The 21,731-nt window shown below is 33.4% G+C and overlaps 2 protein-coding genes across 3 annotated transcripts in view; one reads left to right on the top strand and one right to left on the bottom strand.

Moving 5' to 3' along the window:
- Nucleotides 1-15,875, bottom strand: part of LOC118187063 (hexokinase-2-like) — a 111,341-nt gene extending 95,466 nt beyond the window's left edge. The window contains exon 1 of one of the 2 annotated variants that reach the window (XM_085808784.1): nucleotides 15,753-15,875. Coding sequence is in view for 1 of the 2 variants with exons in the window: in XM_085808783.1 (XP_085664909.1) it covers nucleotides 9,756-9,827 (72 nt within the window). In the remaining variant the exon portion in view is untranslated. Of the gene's footprint in view, nucleotides 1-9,755; nucleotides 9,892-15,752 lie in introns of those variants that run through there. The other variant, XM_085808783.1, reaches the window with a different exon arrangement.
- Nucleotides 7,052-21,731, top strand: part of LOC118187060 (F-box only protein 8-like) — a 103,810-nt gene continuing 89,130 nt past the window's right edge. The window contains exon 1 of the mRNA XM_085808785.1: nucleotides 7,052-7,078. The gene's annotated coding sequence lies outside the window, so the exon portion shown is untranslated. The remainder of the gene's footprint in view (nucleotides 7,079-21,731) is intronic.

Below are 21,731 nucleotides of genomic sequence, written 5' to 3'. Positions count from 1 at the left end.
ATGTGTGCCATTAGCCAATTATCATGATCATTTTTGTACCGTCAAGTAAGCTGATGACAATTAGCATGCTTATGTTTAGTCTCAATTTTCATAAACCTAGATTCATTAAGATGATATTTACATCATTATAGAAAGTAAGAAGCAAATTATCTTAAATTATAAGCTAATATGTTCAAAGTGACAAAAAGGTCTCATGATCGGATAAAGCCGATCATGCCGCACAGCGGGCGACAACCTAGAGTTTGGCGTAGCAGGCGGTGTCAGTGTAGTCAAGATCTCAATCGATTTCAAGGGTAAACAGGTACAGGTCCCTCTTCGTCAAGAGCAAAGAAATCTGACCTGGTACCTGTTTGCCCTTGAAGTCGATTGAGATCTTGATTAAATCTACGCCAGGCTCAAGGTTGTTGCATTACCAATTTTATGTTTCTCTTCTGTTTTCAAATACTGTACTGTTGTTTTCAGTGAAAACGTTGAATATGCCTGATCATAATAAATGTTGCGTACATGTCCAATGCAGAACAGGTGCTGTTTTGTGGTGATAATCGTGGAGTGACATAATTATGCAATCTCTTTTAATAAATTCTTCCATCGAATCTCAAGAATACCGCGAACATTAACGCCATCAGTATTACTGCTCTTTCTGTATCAGACTGGAAACGCTTTATTTCCATGTTCTTCGGGTAGACAACCTGCTTCGTACACAGTTCTTCAAAGGCTCCAGCCGGAGAAAGTCATAAGTCCCTTAAACATGAATGGGACTGGATTGGTAGATATGTTGTTTGCTCTTAACTTCCAGTAAGAAGTGCAGTTGAAGCGCACCTGAAAGATCACAGCACACCGAATAATACCGTATATACCCGCGTATAAGTCGAGATATTTTGGACAACAAAAAAAAAAGACTTCAAAGTGGGGGGGGTCGACTTATACGCGGGGCCATAAAAAATTAAAAGAATCGGAAGTTCAAAAATTTCTTTATATAATGCAGTTGTTTTCTTCCCGCGCTCAAATTGGACGACTTATTTGATAAGTCACTTACTTGAAGTAATTTCATGACTTAAATTATGTGACTAACTAATCACAGAGTTTCATACTTTAACTAGAGTACGTTTCGATTAAACCAAAGAATTTTCGGCCCCCGATCAACCGATCAATATCGAGCAATACAAAAGGTTCGCCAACACGCCAAGAAAAGAAAAATGCAGATAGTCATATTTAAAGATCGTCCGTTGATCATTTTTAAAAGAAAAACTTCACCGAAAAACGTTGTGTTTCCATCAGGTGTGCTGGTTCGCGCCCATGAAAAGGGATGGATGGATGCTGACGGAACAGTTGATTGGCTTAAAAATTTGTGGGATAAAAGACCGGGAGCAGCTTTCAAAAAACCTTCGCTTTTAGTATACGATTCTTTTCGTGGACACTTTTCTGAAGAAGTGACAAAAGTGAAAAAACACCTAAAAACGACTGTGGCCGTAATTCCGGGAGGATTAACATCCGTCATTCAACCCCTAGATGTCTGCCTCAATAAGCCCTTCAAAGTAAATGTTAGAAAATATTGGGCAGAGTGGATTAGTTCCGGTCGACCAACATTTACAAAGGGAGGCAACATTAAAAAGCCCGATATTACATTAATTGCTCAGTGGGTTAAAGATGCTTGGAACGAAATACCCTCTGAAATGACTATAAAATCATTTAAAAAATGTTGTATTAGCAACGAACTAGACGGCACGGAAGATGATACTGTTTTTGAAAGTGAAAATAACGACGAAGGCTCTAGTAGTCATTGTAACAATACAGAGTTCGAGACTGAAAATATGTATGATGACGAGCCAATGACGACAGAAGAGTTCTATGAAATGTTTGGCGAATCTGACTATGAATCGGACGTTGAAGGATTTTGATTTTGTTTATTTATTAAGGTATTTTTTATCGTATATTTACTTTTTTTCCTCAGATGATTTTGAATAAATGTAGTACTTAAAAAAAAATTTTCGAAGTTTCTCGATCGATTTCGGAAGTGGGGGATCGACTTAACGCGGGTTTCTTATTTTCTACGAATTTTTTATGTCGAAGTGGGGAAGTGGGGGGGGTCGACTTATACGCGGTATCGACTTATACGCGAGTATATATGGTATATCTGACCATATTTGAATTCTGTATGACAGTACATACCAGCAAGAGGAAAGACATACTTCTTATGACAAGTTAGTTATACCCCTTAAAACACCGAGCTAATGTAAAGTATTGTCTGCACATATTATTAAATACAAATATGTACAAGTTCTAGAGATCGGAATCATCCATTTTCCATGACATAGCGATTTTCATATCTTCATTTCAAAACTCAAGCTTTATGCATTTTTAATTTTGCTAGTGTATGCTAGAGAAAGTGAGCTATGGCACTTAATTGATACTGTCATCGATAGAAAACTCATACTGCTATATTATTTAACATTTGTTTCTTTCAATTTTACTATTTCCCTTTGTGCGTTAAGTTCAGTGATTTAAAAATGTTTTAAAAAGATTACTATTGTAAGCTTTGAACGTGTGGTGTTGCCATGGAAACATAGTACGAAGTTTTGTGAGTTTTGCATATACCCGTCTCTGATGAGCTGCGGTTTGTAGGAGAGAATGACGTGCATGCAGCGGCAGTTCCTTTTTTCTCATCGGATGTCATTATTGAGGTGTTAAATAAAGTTTATATATTTTATACTTGTGTTTTGCCTCACCATGAAACCTTTGCATTAGTGACCGACGTTGCACAACGCACAACATTTGATCGTTTCTTGGAATTTGGACAAAATACGAAAACGGAACTAAACAAACATCATAAACAATGGTTGAAATATCAGCAGTGAAAATACCTCCTTTCATTCCTTCTGATCCACCTCTGTGGTTCACGATGGTGGAATCTACTTTTGAATTAGCGGTTCCAAAGCTATAACAGAATCCAGAACCAAGTATAACCACTGTGTGCACATTTACCTCCCGACATCGTTATGACCGTCAGAATATCATCATTTCTCCTGACAAAACGGATCCATATGGGAAACTAAAGAATGAAGTCATTTCTCGCTGTAGTGAAAGTAAATCCCAGAAAATACGTCGCTTACTTGCCGGTGAGCGACTAGGGGATTGAAAGCCGTCTGAACTCTTACGCGTTATGCAGCGGCGTGCAAAAAATCATAACGTGACGGATACTTTTGTTTTGGAATTATTTCTTCAGCAACTACGTACAAATGTGCAATCTATTTTAGCATAAATCACCCCTCTAACCACACAAAAGGCTGCTGAAATAACGGATAAAATAATGGAAATGTCAATTGTCAGGTAAGCGTAGTTTCTGATTCTTGTGCATCAACTAGTGTTACACCGAACTCTGAACTGCTTAAAGAGATAAAATCGCTTCGTAAGGAAGTTGCATTTCTGCGACGTTCAAGAAGTCATTCTCGTAATCGTAATTTTCGTCATGCAACAAATCGTGAGAAATTCTCTAAAAAAGGTGATCTATGTTGGTACCACCATAAATTTGCTTCTAGAGCAAAAAAGTGTACTCCACCCTGTAATTTTCAGGGAAATTTCCGGGCCAAGAAGTAACGGCGACATACGCCTCGCCTTCTAGTTCTCGTCGCCTATTTGTTCGTGATAGGAAAACCAATATCAACTTTTTAATTGGTACAGGTAGTGATTGTTCCTTAATTCCAGCCTAAAGATCTGATTTACTACTCCTATTCAAATTTTTCTGGCTGAAAATGGTACTAAGATAAATATATATAAACAAAAGTTATTATCTTTAGATTTAGGTTTAAGAAAACAGTTTGTTTATCCTTTTTATGTATGCAATGTTCAAACTCATATAATTGGTGCAGATTTCTTACATTATTTTAACCTACAACCAGATCTTCGCAATCGCCGTTTAAACGATACTTACACCAAATTAAATTCTTATCGTATTTTACATGATGCTAGTATATATTCAGTGAAATCTGTAATTTGTAATAATCCTTATGCTAAGTTGTTAAATGAATTTCCTCGTATTGTTCAAGCTCCTTGCCCAAACCAAATTGTCAAACATTCAGTTCAGCATCATATTGAAACTTTTGGCCCTCCCATTTTTGCCAAACCCCGTCGGCTTGTACCCGATCGTTTGGAAATTGCAAAAATTGGAATTTCAACATCTGTTAGATTTAGGCCACATTCGCCCATCCAGCAGCAATTACGCTTCGCCATTGCCTATGGCGAAGCGTAATTGTGATGGTAATGTAATTGTAATGTAAATATGGTCCCTAAAAAAGATATGAATGATTGGCGTCCTGTCGGTGATTTTAAAGCCCTTAATGCTAAGACTAAAAAGAACAAATATCCAGTCCCTAGTATTATTGACTTCACATGTGAACTCCATGGGTGCAAAAAATTCTCCGTTGTAGATTTAGTCAAAGCATTTCATCAAATTCCGATTGCTCCCGAGGATGTCCATAAAACTGCTATCTGTACACCATTTGGACTTTTTGAGAGTACTCGGATGCAATTTGGTTTGTGCAATGCATCAAGGTTTATCGATGAGGTGACGAGAGGTTTAACCGGTGTATATGCATTTATTGGTGATATTTTGATTGCCTCAAAAAGCCACAAAGAGCATATTAACAATCTACGAGCTCTCTTTCAAAGATTAGATCATTATGGTTTAGCAATCAAACCCTCAAAGTGTATATTTGGAGTTCCTACCTTAGATTTCTTAGGATATAAAGTCTCTAACGAAGGTATTTCTCCCATTGCAGATCGAGTTGATGCCATTTCTAAATTTCCTAAACCAACAAGCTTAACACAGCTTCGCAGATTTCTTGGCCTATTCAATTTTTATCGCAGATTTGTGCCACATGCAGCGCCCATTCTGTGACCTCTAATTAAGCTTCTCGAAGGTCATTCTAACAAAAAGAAATCATTCCGTCCAACTAAGAAGACTGAAAATCCTCTCCCGTGGTCTGAGGACGCCGAAAAGGCATTTTTAGCAGCTGAAGAAGCTCTAATGTGTCAGCAAAAGCTACCCTCTTAAGACATCCAATTCTTGGTGCTCAACTCAGTCTTTGAACCGATGCATCTGATGTTGCTGTTGGCAGCTCTCTCATGCAATTCCAAAATGGTAAATAGGAGCCAATACCATTCCTTTTTTTAAAATTGAATAACAGTCAACAGAAATGATCTACATATGACCACGAACTTCTGGCAATATACGAGTCTATCAGGAAATTTCGGCACATGTTAGAAGGTCGCAACTTCATCATATTTACCGACCCATAACCACTAACATTCGCTTTCAGACAAAAAGCAGAAAAGTGGTCTCCTCGACAACTGAGACACCTAGACTATATCTCTCAATTTTCCACTGATATACAATATGTTAAAGGTAGGGAAAATGTTATTGCTGACACATTCTTCCGAATAGAAGTAGATTCTATTTCTCGCTCACCTATTCTGGATTTCAAACAGTTATCCTCAGCACAACTCACAGACCATGAACTACAACAATTACTAACTTCTAAATATTCTTCTTTGAAGCTCTCCAAACAGTATTTTCCGCTTGAAGATATTTATCTCTACTGTGACTCCACAACCAATGTCCCTCGTCCTTTCATTCCCTTTTCATTTAGACCTATCATCTTCCAAAGTATTCAGAACCTACCCCATCCAGATATATCTGCCACTTCAAAATTGATACGCAAACGTTACGTTTGGCCTAACATGCACACTTTTATCAAAACCTACGTGCAAGCTTGTGAGAAATGTCGACGTTCCAAGATACACAAGCATACGAAATCCCCCGTTTCGACATTTTTACTTCCTGATGCCAGATTTTCTCATATTCACATAGATTTTATTGGCTCATTACCAATTTCTGAAGGTTATCAGTATTGCTTGACTATAATCGATCGCTTCACGCGATGGTCAGAAGTAATTCACACATCTGATATGTCGGTTGAAACAACTTTAGCTCTAATTAGTAAGTAGCTCGTTTTGGATGCCCTTCCACTATCACTACTGACCAGGGTCGGAACTTTGAATCGCATCTTTTCAGGGAGTTCACGAACCTGCTGGGCCCTCATCGTATTTGTACCACTGCCTACAGACCTCAATCAAATAGAATCATTGAACGTTTCCATCGCCAACGGAAAAACAGCATAAAATCGCAAGAGAATCCTCGCTGGACAGAATCGTTACCTCTTATACTTTTGGGTATTAGATCTTCCGTCAAAGACGACATCCAAGCATTTTGTTCTGAGTTAGTCTACGGCACTACCTTAAGACTGCATTCGGATATTTTGTGCTCAGATCAACTTTCTCCGCCATCTCCGACACCAATATATGTAAATCGTTTACGATCTATAATGCAATCTCCGATTCCCATCGCAACATCAAAACACTGTTCAGAGCCTATCCACATTCATCCATCTTTAAAATCGTGTTATCATGTTTATTTGAGAATTGACTCAGTCAAGCCTCCTCTTCAACAACCATACTCAGGTTCTCATCCAGTCACTGAGCGATATGATAAAACCTATATCATCTCCGTGCACGGTAAAAATCAAACAGTTTCAATTGATCGACTCAAACCTGCATTTTTCATTAGTGATCAAACCTTTGTCCCTAACACTAAACCTTCCAAAAAGACAGACACATTGAAACCTATCATGTCAAATGTTTCTAAACTATCACAAAATCCGGACGACATGTCAAATTCCCTCAACATCTGTCTACCACCTACATTGTTATTTATTCAATATTTCATTATGCAGTTTAATTTATTGTGTGTTTTATATTGTACCTTTTACCTTCACATTTATCATTGTATAATATAAAATTCTGTATTTTTTTTTTTTTTTTTTTTTTTTTTTTGTGTGTGTGTGTGTGTGTATCGTTCGGTCTCCCTCACTGGGGGCAAATACTCTGTGGTGTTGCCATGGAAACACCGTACGACGTTTTGTGAGTTCTGCGCATGCGCGCCTCTGATGAGCTGAGGATGGAGGAGAGAATGGCGTGCATGCAGTGACAGTTCCTCTTTTCTCATCGGAATGTCATTATTGAGGTATTAAATAAAGTTTATATATTTTATACTTATGTCTTGCCTCACCATGAAACTTCTACAAACGATACCGAAAATTAAATTACAATGCTATGTAAATGCTTATCATTAGTTATAATGATTGCATAACTACTGAAGAAATGAAAGAATTCACCGCATGCATCAACTTCAATACATGATACAAATATGAAATTTGTGCTTTCCTCTTCTTAAAAATTAGCAAACACAGTCAAAACTTTCTGACCACTTTCGAAATCAATAGATACACCCAGGTCCACGCAAAGACTTCGTAAAGACAGAGAGTACGTTAGATATGAAAATCTCAGCTTCGTTGGAGAAAAAAAATCGGTTTCGGCACATATTTAACGAAAACAGTTTCGAATTAGTAAATGGACGTGAAAACTGGCGAAATGGTAATCCCTCCATATTCAGCGTTATTTCGATTATAATTCAAAAATACTTAGAGACTCAAAGATCTGTACAGTGCAAAGCATAAAAACTTAATGAATTTTTCAAGGCTATATGCAGTTGGACTGTGAAATGGCCTCTTTTTTCGATAATAATGGAAAACATTTTTACACAGCAAACACGTAAAAGTAAAAATTGTTTTTTTGGTTTTGCGAGGATAAAGGAACTATCATTTCACTAATAACGCGCCTTTGTAAAAATTTCCTTTACAACACACACATTTACTTTCGTTGCCACAGTTGCTATCTCTCAGCAAGTGTCGCCCCGGGAGATTAACGACAATAAAATTAGCTAAGATAAAATACTAGCTTAAATTTGCAACAGCCACATAAGTCTCCTTTTTAATTAGGTTAGTTCCCCTTTCTGCCCTGAAAGTAGTAACAAGCTTATAATAAATCGCTCTAAACTGCATTATTTCAAAATTAATTGTTATGTAATATTGTTTCCTAATTTTGGCTATAAGTAATTTACTACTTCTTAATTCAGTTTTGATTTTGTCAGTAATTGAATTTTATTAATTTGATTTTGTTCAGTTTAAAGTAATTGTTGTAAGTTGTTTAAGTTGTAATTGTTAACTTCAAATTTAAGTTTGGTAGTGTTAATCTTTCTATCCTTTAACGTGAAGTTTGGTTAACTTTTAATTTTTTGTTTAAGAACGTAAATTTACTTCTGGTTCTATTTGTACAGTTTTGTTTGAGGTTGTTTTGGTTTGACTCGTAAGGTTATTTAACTTTTAAATTTTTAGTTTTCTGTTTGTTACACTAGTTTGGTGTGTAAATTTAATTAGTTTTTTTTTTTTTTTTTAATGTTTACTCCTCTTTCTGGTAAAGTTTATGAATCCATATTTTCTGACTCTGGTGGTAATGTCGACTAAGATGTCGAAGGAACGTAATTTTTTGAAATTATTACTCATCCAGATAACTGTGTAATTATATACTGTGTAATTAAGCAAACCAACAGCTTTTCTGTTTTGCAGGTTTGTTATACGTTGCTGCTCGTTCTTTCTTCAAATACTATATTACAAAACTATAAAAATTACCAATGTAACTATTCAAGATCGGATGCGCAGATGCGCTAATTGTCTGTTCCTACATCAAAATATGTTTGCCCGCAGTAAAAGAAATATTAAACCGATTACGATTGCATCTACTTTTTCACGAATCAGTTTTCATCTGACATTTACTTCGTCACCTAAGATTATATCATTATATATGCATATATATTTGTTTAGCTATTCATATAATTAGAGTCGCTAATTATATTAATAAATTAATAATACACTTGTATTAAATACAATGTATTATTAATTTACATAAATATTATACATTATTTGTATACTTGTATTAAATATAATACTAATTTTTATAAATATAATATATTACTAAATAAAATTATTATTCCATTACTATATATTTACTCACATTTATATAAATACTTAAAAAAACATTTCTGGACATCACATGACTTCCTTGTACGGCCTATTAAATTATACACACTTTTTGCTGTTTTTTATTTAAACCTATTTCCTCTAATTATTCTAACTTAATGAACCAGTCCTCAAGGAAAGTTGAAAATGACATAAAAAATGCAAATTTTGAAATTAAATATCACGGTGCATTTTTGTTGTACGGCAGTCAAATTTCTTACATTTTTATTTTTCATACCGAATATAAAACTTTCCGAAAGATACGTATAGAAACCGGGAGACCGCATTAAAAGATAGATTTCGCTATTCGCCATTTTTTTTTTTTTTTTTTTTCTATTATTTGACATTGTCAAAACATGAACATTTTCGTCATTCAAAACGCTTCTGTAATTGAAAGTATATGACTAACAACTACTAACAACTGCGAAAGTAAAGCTTGGGTACGTATTTTTAAGCCGGGTAAGGGGTGGGTCTATATACAAATGTATGGTGATGCAGATGGAAAAAAAAAAAAAAAAAAGGAGGTGCACAATTAGATGTTATAGTAGTCCCATATACAAAATTTCAACGTTCTACGAATAAAATTCAACGTTCAACGTTCAACGTTCTACGATGCAAGAAATTAAACCAGTAGATCTGAATATTAGAGCCCATTCACAAGTATAAAATACCAGTTAACACGACCAGAAAGTTGATATCAGCGAGAAAAAAGGCAAAACTTTACATACAGGTATAGTACAGCCACTAGTTCAAGACAAATATTAGGAAACATTTTTTATTACTCACCAGAAATGCATCCATATGATTATCACCCAATCTTAGGTATTCATCTATCATTACACTTATGTCTGTAGACATTTTTTGGCAAATACAAATCGTCCTGCTGCTAAGAGATGAGTCGCTCAACAGGTGATCTGCTATTCCAATTTCGTCTTTGAGTTTTGCGAGACACATACATACATATGTACGGTATGTACTGTACTGCATCACGAAAAGATCCCGTTTGAATCCACTTTAAATTCATTTTACATCCTTTTTAGAAAAAAGAATCCTTTATTCTGTCTGCACGTGCAGACGTCAAGCAAAAAAATCATCCAAATGGGTTCGGGAACGGTCAAAGTGGATATTTCGGTGGAAATATGATACCCAAAATTTTTCGCGATTGCAGTACTTCCTTTACTTCGACAAGGAGGTAAACTTACCTTTGATTAAACTTCCCCAAAACGAATACATAGACAGAGTTTTTCGCGATTGCAGCGTTACTTGTTGTTGTTGTCGTGTCCATACAATGGTTGCCAGAGCCTACTCCGAAGAGAGGTTGGACTTCTATTTTCCACCCCCAATTTTGAACGAAAGCGCCCCGGGGGGGATCCGAGGGTCTCCCGCTAATTCACACGAGAGGACTTTCGGCTAGCTGCATATTTAGAGTGCCGCCATTCTGCACCGACATTATACATTTACAAACATCCATGTTTTCTCCGGAATTCGAACCCGGGCCCTTCGGTACCGTAGTAACCTCCCCTAACCGCTATACCGTCTGGGCGAGACTTCCGTTACTTCGTACAAGGAAGTAATGAACTTAACTTTGATTGAACTTCCCCAATATGAAAATATATATATAGAGAGAGAGCGCAGAAAGAGAATAGCATTTAATCAATAAATACTATTAATTTCGCCCAAAATATTATGAAATTAATTGAAAAATAGATAAAATATACAGAATTAATATCAGCGAAATAAGGCAAAATTTATAAAAGGAAATCAAAAATTAAAACAACTGAATCATTAACTTGGGGAAAACGCTGAAATAAAAGCAAATTAATGCAAAAATAAAACCAAATTCACATAATATTAAATAATAATTGATAATTCTTTGATCTTTCTCAAGGTGAATCCAAAAGAATAATCAACAGGCCAAGTTTCTTAATTATACCTGAACGAATTGCAAAAATAATCAGAGAATTTCCTTACTTTAAAACAACTAAATGAGAATATACTAAAATTAATTCAAAATTAAATTAAATTTTTTAAATTAATATTTTTAAAAAATTAAACTCTGTAATGATAAAAACCCGATATTATCTGAAATCAGCCATCAATATATAACCAGCTCCAATAATCCACAACAGGTTATATCTTGATGATTATATTTATATATATATAAATATATACTATTACATTCTAAGTAAATGCATCTGAAGTTGCAGGACATTTCAGATATTTTAAATATGTTTTTTATTTATGAAAAATACGATGCAAGAAATTAAACCAGTAGATCTGAATATTAGAGCCCATTCACAAGTATAAAATACCAGTTAACACGACCAGAAAGTTGATATCAGCGAGAAAAAAGGCAAAACTTTACATACAGGTATAGTACAGCCACTAGTTCAAGACAAATATTAGGAAACATTTTTTATTACTCACCAGAAATGCATCCATATGATTATCACCCAATCTTAGGTATTCATCTATCATTACACTTATGTCTGTAGACATTTTTTGGCAAATACAAATCGTCCTGCTGCTAAGAGATGAGTCGCTCAACAGGTGATCTGCTATTCCAATCGTGAAACTTAACGCCGGTCAACTACCTAAGGCGAATAACACGCCGCTTTTCCGGTAGCGTCTGAGTCTCATATGGCCTCAACGTAACAAGCGTTTCTTTCCATAATCGGTGAAGTATCGCCAATTGGCGATCAAATATGATTTTTGTGGAGAAAATGTTTCGATGTCACATCCCGCTTCGCGAACGGGTTTATTATTGCGCGCAGTACCGATCCTGGACTGCGGGCAGCCCACGTGTAAATTAAAACTGGCCGCCCTATTTTTCAAATATGTAATAAATTTGAGTCATTTCGCCGCCTTTAAAGTTGGCCGCCCACGTGCTGTGCACCATTTTACCCCCTCTAGTGTCCGCTCTGATTGCGCACGTGTTCCTTCTTATTTTTTGTTTGTTTGTTTGTAATCGCTCATTTATTATCAAGATTCAAAAATTTTAATGTCTCTGCATATCGGAATTTTTTATGCTTCATTTTAGTTTCATGACTTAATTGCTACTATTAGAAATGCTGGATCCCTATGAAAGGCCGCTAGGAAAGGTTAAAAAAAATAAATAAATAATAACTTAAATAAAATGTTAAAAAATAAATTAAACGTTAATATATGAAAATAAATGATTGACAAATAGTTAACTAATAAATTAAAGAACCAGAACTCATATAATTTGGGGCACACTTTGGAATCACGATTTTATGAAGGTTTGAAAAGTACCGGAACCAGGCTCCGGTGAGCTCCAGCTGAATTTTATACCCTGTTCAGTGCCACAGTGGAAACTGTTATATTTGAGAATTGTGAAGCCACGGTCAGTGAAAATTTATGATTGGTTTTGTTTATAAAGTATTTCTCCCAACTTCTTAGCATGTCTTCGTGGTTAAGTGGTCAGCACGCTCGAAGAGTATTCGAGAGGTCCATGGTTCGAGTCCCGAGGGGACTGCTCATTTTTCATCTCTCCTGCTTTCAAAAAATACCTAATGTCTCTACATGTTAATTAATTACGTGAGCTGTTTGGTTTGTTTAATATGTTATAGCAAAGCACCCGAAGGCCTTTCAGAATTATCTCCTAAAGCTCTAAAGGGTAACTATGATAAGGACCGACAGAAACAAAGTCGTATTTACATTATACCCAGAAAATCGTAAACAATCCGATGCAGACAACATATTAAAAACTGCCTTCGGTCTCTGGATGGATCACAAATTTCTTTCGCATGTGTGGAAAGAGTATTTCTTGATCTATTTTCTCGACAACTCTAGAAAATATATATTATGCAACAAATTTCAAAGAGCTTTTGATTCTCCCATTGGAAATGCCAGAGTCATTTAAATGATTCAGTTAATTTACAGACGTTAACATTCAGTTAACTTTTTAATGAAGTCCCTGGAAGCTCATTCTTAAATATAAATTTATTTTTTATGCATGTTATTTTTTACAGTCTAACACCATATGACAAGTATATTGTCAATAAATTATATTAATGCATAAATAATTTCTTATATTTTAAGGCGCTTAGGTTGGGACGATGATGAGTGGAAGCTGACATACATGCTGATTGTTTCACGGGCGATTTTCTGTGTAAGAGTTAGATGTTAACAGTGTCTTTCTAGCTTTATGTATGCAGTATTGGTCTACTCCTATGACGCATCATTCAGTATCATCCTTGGCGACGAAACAGTGGAATGGCCGTTGGGTTTATTTATCCTCTGGCAAATGTATAAATAACCCTCAGCTACAGATTTCAATATTTGCTGAATAGGAACAGAATTAAATACAGAAAAAATATTTTTTTTAATGAGAATCAATGATTTTTATAATTGCATTTCACTTTGATGTCTGTTGGAGAAAGATATATAATAATGTTTATTATATATCGTTGGAATTTGAATCAAGAAACTGATTTTGTTTCAATAAATCCCTCCTTATGTACTGAAAGAAAATTGTGTTTTTTAACTTTTAATGAGAGCATTTATGACGTGTCTGAATAAATTATTCTGGAAAGATCATCAGTAAGATGCCAAAATGAATATTTGGATTATATCATGCAATAAAAAACAAATAATATATCAATAAATAATAAAGTAAGTACTAAAAATTCACTGTTTTCACTTTTGTAATGTGCTAGCTTCTGTGAAATTTCAAAAGCTTGGCAAGTTTATTTTGCCCCAGCATGTTTTGAAATTATATTTACCCTATAGTTTTAAATTCCTTTTATTACTAAAGTATTTCAATAACATGTGAAGATCTTATTTTGTACTAATAAATTATTTTTTATTTTAAGAAACTTTCCTCTCCCTTTTGATTTCAATTTCCTGTCAAAATGCAAATTTAAATAACGTAAATGCAAATATCAATGAGTTCGAAAATAGTATTTAAGAGCTCGCAGTATAATAGTTAGTTATGAGTTTATGCCGCATGCCTGCAAGTAGCTCTGCTGCTGAATATTTTGTGTGCAGCCGATAAAGCGGATTTAGACTGAAGTAGAAGTCAGTAGTGTAGTTAAAATTTAATTTATTCTGATTGTATGTACTATTTTGTGTTAAGTTGCTTAGCCACAAGTGGTGGTTAAATTATGAGCACCGAGTGAATGCATGTTCTGTTCAGTAAGTTAAAAGAAAAAAGGTTATTATAACCTTCGTCAGCAGTCATCTGTTTTTCCCAAGACATATCGAGAATTAGCTCTACATTTAATGCTTCCAAAAAACTTTGACTTACAAACAAAGCTATGGCATAAAATGCACTTTGAATGATTTATGCTTCTGAAGTCGCTGTTTTTACGTACATTGAATTTAGAAATTCCTTTTTTATATAATTTGAATATCACAGTAATATCTTTAAACGGTTGAAATAAAATTCATAATGTTTTCCCATTTTTATTCTATGTGATGTAATGTTATTACAAAAGTTATAACTCATACTTTCAATGAAAATTTCTAGGCATTCAAAGCGAAAGCAAATAAGTTAGCAAAAACATTTTAACGTAATAAATTAAGTTCACGATGTCAAAATGTGCTGCAAAATTGCTTACTTTCACTTTAATTTTGACCACCCATGACCTCCATTATTTTTAATAACTAAGGTTGACTTGAAAATTTTTAAATATCATTATAAATAAGCTTGACTTAGTGCGTTAATACGAAATTATACAGGAATAAATTTTTCTCAACAAATATCATTATTTGACTCTTGTCGAATACTTTATATGATGTAGATAATATTTACACGTGTCTGTTTGTTGAAATAAATTCAAGAATAATGTTACGGAATATTGTTTCACTCGTACTTAAAACGCATCATGAAGATTTTATTGAAGAAAGAAAAAAAGGGCTACTGAGTCGAATTTTGTGGCAGAGTAGGAGGAGTATACCTGTGAAAATAGCTTTTAAACTGCAGCGCTGTTTATCCTAAGACTACCGGATCAAAACTTAAGACTATTTATTAATTCATAAAGTATTTTTTAAAAGCTGTACAGTGCTAAAGGCTCTTTCATGCAGCAAGGATTTCGTGGCACCGTTTAAATTAAAAGTGTAAACGCTAGATCTTTCATAAAGAATCGCGTACACATTTTACTGCGGTCAGTAACATCCACAAATTTTACTAAAAAAGAAAAAAACATTTTACATGATTGGCTTTAGCAGAACTTTAACGCTACTGAAATCGTCGCCAAGTGATCGCCTTGCAACCTGGGTTACCGAGTTTAAATTTAATAAAAAAATAAAAACTTATCAGTCGCGCACGCGCGTTGAATTACGAGATGGGAGGATTGGAGTATTACATCACATTTTACGCAATCCAATGCGTTCTGAAGGCCGAAAACCATGAATAGAGGGAAAATGATGACACTATTTGGCGTGATTAACCCTTAAATTCAGCACTGAAGCGCTGAGGGATGAGTTTCATTTTCATTGTCTTTGGTTTTCTTTTAATGGCATTTCAGTAAAGGCGATATTTTATGAAGGAATTGATATTATATTTATATATATCATATGCCACCATATTAAGCCACTACAATTAAAGAAATTTATGACAGAGAAAGTAAGATATTAGACTTTTAACCACAACTACCGGCAAAATTTTAGATTCTATTATTTTCTATTCAGTATCAAAATTGGTAACAAAAACCTCCTAAAGACCAATTTATTTCTCATAAACAATACTTCTTATCGAACCGCTCCCCTGAATTACTGATCACAAGGTGAGCCGGTCGGTAGCAATTAAACAGGACTTACCTTTCTCTTTACTTGGTATCTTAGAAGGGATAAGGATATCGTGTTTACTCAACAGGCTTATGGCTAGCTCGTCTTGATAGATAATTGAATGGCTCTTTAAAAGGCTAAAGCACACAATGCCGCCTAAAAGACGAAAATCGTGAAAAATAGTCCTTGCATACATTAAAAAATAGAAAATTTTAGATAAATACAAATACAATAAAATTCTTAAGTAAAATAATGTAAAACTTGATGAAATGCAATAATAATAATAATAATAATAATAATAATAATAATAATGGAAAAAATAGTGTAAAACATGAATAGAATCCAAATAAATAATTTAGATAAGCCGTAATAAATTAAAAAACCACAGTTTCGAAAACATATCAGCTGGGAAGCTCGAACTCGGTAGCTTCGGAATCACAGAGCGATGCTTTAACCATTCTGAGACGACACAGGAAAGCGATTGAAAATAATTAAGTTTCGTTCCATGAGTTAATGTTCCATGAAGAATTGTAAAAATGCAGTGCAGGTTCTTTTATAACATAACAAAATGATACGGTCATATTGTAGTACGCCCGGTGTTTTCGTGTGGCTTGTCGTTATCATGACATAGAAGCATACTGAGAGGTTAATTCCTGTTCAGTAGTAATAATTTTCAGATTTAGTTTTTTTTTTTACTATTGAATTTTTTACATAGAGCAAAAGCAGACAAAGCAGTTTATTAATTTTAAAATTAATTAATTAATTCAATATTAATTTCTCTGCTTTATAGGGCAAAATATGACAACTCAAGAAAATAAAAACCCAAAAAGAAAGGAAGCGAACTCGTAAATTAAATAAAACGAATTAAAAAAAATCATTTAAAACGAATTTCAAAATTGGCTATGACAATTTAAAAAAACGAATTTAAAAATAGTTGCACCTTGTTAGAGAGTGTGAAGACAAATTGAAAAAATACAACAAAACGAAATTAAAAAATGGATTCGACCATTTTTTTAATTCGTTCAAGAATTTAAAAAATGAAAGACGAATTTAAAAGAAAAAAGGTTTTAAAAAATGTTTACGACCTGTTAGAGAAAGAGAAACTAATTTAGAACTGGAAACGAATTTTAAAAATGATCACGACCTATTAGAGAGCGTAATGAAATGGCTACTATATGTTTTGTTTGCTATATTACGCTTAATATAAATTGGAATAGTGTAAAAGCTGTCACATCTCACAGGAAAGCAAATTCTCATAAGCAATGTCTTGACTTGCTCGTAACTCCAATTGTTTGAATACTTTTTTCAACTGGAAAGTTTAAAATTTGATGATCAGGTTGTAGAGACATTAGGATATTTTTGGAAGGAGGCAAGATGAAAAATGAGCAATCGCCTTCGCCGCGAATCGAACCACGCACCTCTGGAATACCGGCCCAGCGTGCAGAACCACTACACCACGAAGGAACGTCAAGCAGGTGGGAGAAATACCTTATAAGATAAAAGAAAGAGAATTGCTCCAAGTTTATCACATTGTAAAATTACATAACAGTTACTTATCAATAGAATGTGGGAATAATGTTAGCAAGTACATATTCACTGATTCGATGAATTGTAAAACTAAAGACTTGGGCATAAAAAAATGAAGCTATTATGCAAAACATATTAGCTCTCGGTGCTCTTGAATTAGTTAAGCAGCTGCTAAACAATTACCACTTAAAGCTGCCGCAGGTGCTTCTAATAAAGGTAGTAAAAAATTATTTTCAATTGCCATTCATTATTTTAAGGGGACTCATATCCCTTAAAACCCATAAGATCTTCGAATATGTGACTGTTGCAATAATTGGAATAACTTATTTATTTTAAAAGTAATTACTTCCAAAGTTTTACAGCTGACTACATAATATAGCTGCTTTCTGAAATAGAGATCAGAAAGTTTGTGTTGCCACAAATATTTTTATAATTTAATCCGATTTGGGACAAAATTTTTCGTCATGTTTCCACCTTGTGAGCACAGTTTAAAACATTCTGTTGCATAACTTAATTCCATATTTAATATATAGCTTTGATAATATTTGGAAACTACTGTGAACAAAACCTTCTAAGAATTATACGTTAAATTATTATTTTATTTGAAGTTGAGTTTATAAAATGTATTTTATTAAAAACATCTGTAATGTTTTCGTCCATAAATTTTTTAATAATAAAATATTCATCAGATTTTTGGTTCAGTTCAAAAATAGTGCCCATATAAAGAATTCCATTAAATTTTAAGTATGTACTATTAGCCATTTTTAATATATCATGCGCGCAGCGTGTAAACATGACGAAAATTTTGTCACAAAGCGGATTAAATTACAAAAATATTTGTGGCAACACAAACTTTCTGGTTACTAGTTTCCAAAGCAGCTATAATATGTAGTCAGCTGTAAAAAATTGGAAGAAATTGCTTTTAAAATAAATAAAATATTCCAATTCTTGCAACAGTCACATATTCGGAGATCATAAGGGGTTTAAGGTGTATGAGCCTCCTTAAAGTGATTAACTACGAGCAACTTGTTGTGCAATGTTTAAGAGATTTTAAAGAAATATGTGAAACACCTGAAGAAATTTTTAATATTATACAATCAACATTTAAAACATAGAATTACCAATTCAAAATATCATCTCATTTGGAGTTGTTAATGCAGCCGCCAATTTTGGATGTAAATCTTCAATTTTTGAGAAATTATAACAATTAATAATAAAAGATAACTTTAACTGCAATATATCCCACAATACCGCTAAATTTGAGTTGAAAACAATGGTATAGGATGTGGAATCTTTAGTATTAAAAGTCTATTCATCGAGCCCCTGCAAAGTCAAAAAGAACTAGGAAATGGTTTCGATTTCCTAGATCAGTCATATTACATTTCTTCCAGATAGGTAAGCTAGCTTCAAGGTTAGTAAAAATCAACACAAGCCTTTCCACTTTACGAATCTTGGGTTGTTGCTGTTGTTTTCATGTCCACATTATGTGACACGATGTTAAATACAGACTTATCTCTATCTAACACATTAAAATTAATTCCGTGCTTTTCCCCATGATAACAGTTCAATTGCGCATGCGCAAAAGTACGGGGTTACTTTAAATGTCTCATGTTTGGCGCTTTATCTCAAAGAAAATACATTTAAAATATTTAGGTGTGGTGTATTTAATTATGGCAAAGCACACTAGGGCTATCTGCCTAAGGGGAGGGATGCCTTTCGTGGAGGACTTTCTAAGGGAAACTGGCTCGTATACACGTTACACATGGGGAAAACCACGAAAAACGCCCATGCAGCCAGCCCGTTCGCGGGATTCGAACCTCGGACCGAACTACCAGTGTTTAGCGACTTTACCGCTCGGCCGCTGGTGGGCCTTAAAAATATTTAGGAAAATGAGCTAAGCAATGCCGAGAGAATGAATGATCCACACTAAGTTTATATGTAGTTTATATAGCTTTTTTTAAATTAATGTTACTTAAAAAACCTCCTAAAGACCAATTATTTTAATTGTTTATTGAATTCTTTATTCTCATTTTTAGAGCCTTTAATCCAAAACATTGTTTGAAAATTTCAGGTTGTTTATGTCATAGGACATAAAATTTCGTTTCGGAAAGAAAAAATAGTATAGAAAATTAACACACTTTAGAAGATGCTTATTATTAATTTATGTTTTTTTTTTCCTCATAATGTGGTAAACTCATATGAAAATAAAGTGAATTTAAAAAAAAATAAATAAAAAAAAAAGGATTCGTTTGCCTGAAAGAAAAAATTACTCATGTATTTAGTAGTAAACTTAAGAAACCTTATTTTCAATCAAAATTTTATGACAGTATGTATGTAACAGTAAAGCAAACAGAACATGTAAAATAGATACAGGAAGTAAATATGCATGATTTGTATGTATAAATCAAAATATATTATATGCGTTTTGTATACATACATTTCTGAATGTGGTCCCAATAACAGAAGAGCACAACCCTGATTTCTATAAACACTGGAAATGTAGAACTCAATTTCGATATTAACTTTCCTCAGTTGAACTTGACATTATTTGAATTTTTTAAATACTCTGTTTAGTTTCAGTTCATGAAAAACTGTATTTTTCTACACAATTAAGCTTTTGATTGTAGACAATTTTGTCGTTTACTCTGATTTTTTTTTTCTACAGACAAATTAATATAAGTAGCAACATATATTTCTATAAGATTTCATTCTGTATTGCATAATATCTGAAAGTACCAAGAATGAGCTTTAAGCAGAGTACTTTTTTAAAAAATTATAGTTTAAATTAAGGATTCCTAGCCTTTTTCTTCATGAACCCTTTCATATTTTTCTCTATAATATATAGCATGCAACATAATATCAATACAACTAACTGTGCATACATAGTTTAAAGATTATCGAAGTAGATTAAGAATATGCATAACAGATTTGGAAAAAAAATGATTTTTTAGATTTATGCTTTATTATTATTTTGAACTTTAGAGATATAAACAAGACGCAAAAAATAAAAATTACAGATTATAATTGCCCCAGAGTTTGATTTTAATGAATGTAATAGCTGCACTTGATGTATTGAAATATGTTTTTTAATATTTGGCATAAAATTGCTTAATTCTTAAATCAGCTCGTTTAGAAATATTCAGCTTGTTTCTTGTTTTCCGTAGTAAGTTGTTGACTAAAGCTTCTTTCCAATAAGTAAGAGGAAGAAAAATTCTATAATATTGGTTTGGCAACATCTTTAATTAGGGGATATTTCTCTCAGATGATTTATAAATTACCAAACTTAGTGCACTCATATGTTTTGAATATGGCTTGATTGATTTGTATAATAAGGTTTTATATCAGTATGCAAGTACTTATCTTTTTTATGAATACTTTTTTTACAGTTAGTCGGATCTTAATTGTGCTGATCAAGTGTGTATATTTGGATATCGAATCGTTGACCATCATAGAGACCCTTTAAAAATTCATCAACCCAAATGTGAAACCCTGGTCTAAAGTCTAACTAATAAAAATTATTTTAAAACATTTTTAATAATAGAATTCATTTTAAATTGCTAAAGGTTTTGCATAATATCTCTTCATAAACCATTTTTTGAAAACCTTTTAGTAATTATTTTATGTAAGATCAGATTAGACTGAAATATGGTAAAGCACTTAAAATTCCTATAGAGAATAAAAGTATTTGTGGAAAACTTTTTAAGCAGAATATAAAAATGACAAAATTGAGCCAACCTATTTATTTGCCAGAAATATAATTAATGCTGAACTACCAATATTTCAAAACTTTAGCCATTCAACCATTTAAATTCACATCAGGAAATATTGCTAAAGATAAAACTTAAAATAATTGCTCAAGCTATTATACTTATCTCAGTATAAAAAATAAAGAATGTATAATGAATTAAATTATTTACAGATTTGGATGTTGTATTCCTCAAAGAATGAAACCAGTCTATACTGCTCATATGACAATTAATGCTTATATATTTTGTTAATTATATCCAAAGAAAACATCTTTTTCTGTGGGATATCCATCAGGGCTCTGAGACATTATCAATATTGCATGGCACACTTAGATAAGGACTGAATTCAGTTTGGGCAATCCCTAGAATTAGAATGTGTGCCTTCTGGACTGATTTTTCATTCCTGAAGTTATGTCTCATTCTTAATCCTATAATTACTGAATGACCTCTGGAATTAAATTCCCAAGCCTGCGGTTTTTCTGTCATTGAATTTTCTTTGAATCTTCAAACTTACCTTCAGTTCTAGTATGGGCAGAGACCTGTTGCAGTTACAGGATTTCTTCAATTAACAAATGATGTCAGATATTACTTTACTTCATATGCTGCTTTAGAAAGCTAAATGTTATTATTTATTTCCTTTATTGAAATGTGTTAGATAGAGATTTGAATAAGTTAACAGATGTAGATTGAGGCAATGTATGTTGCATCAGTTTTCTTATGTATTATTTTTACTTCTTTG

The sequence above is a fragment of the Stegodyphus dumicola genome, chromosome X2, assembly GCF_044657685.1.
Source record: "Stegodyphus dumicola isolate Sdum_Otavi_A_Nest chromosome X2, ASM4465768v1".
Lineage (NCBI taxonomy): Eukaryota > Metazoa > Arthropoda > Arachnida > Araneae > Eresidae > Stegodyphus > Stegodyphus dumicola.
The sequence above is the reverse complement of the archived record's forward strand: the minus strand, read 5'-3'. Positions and strand labels throughout refer to the sequence as shown.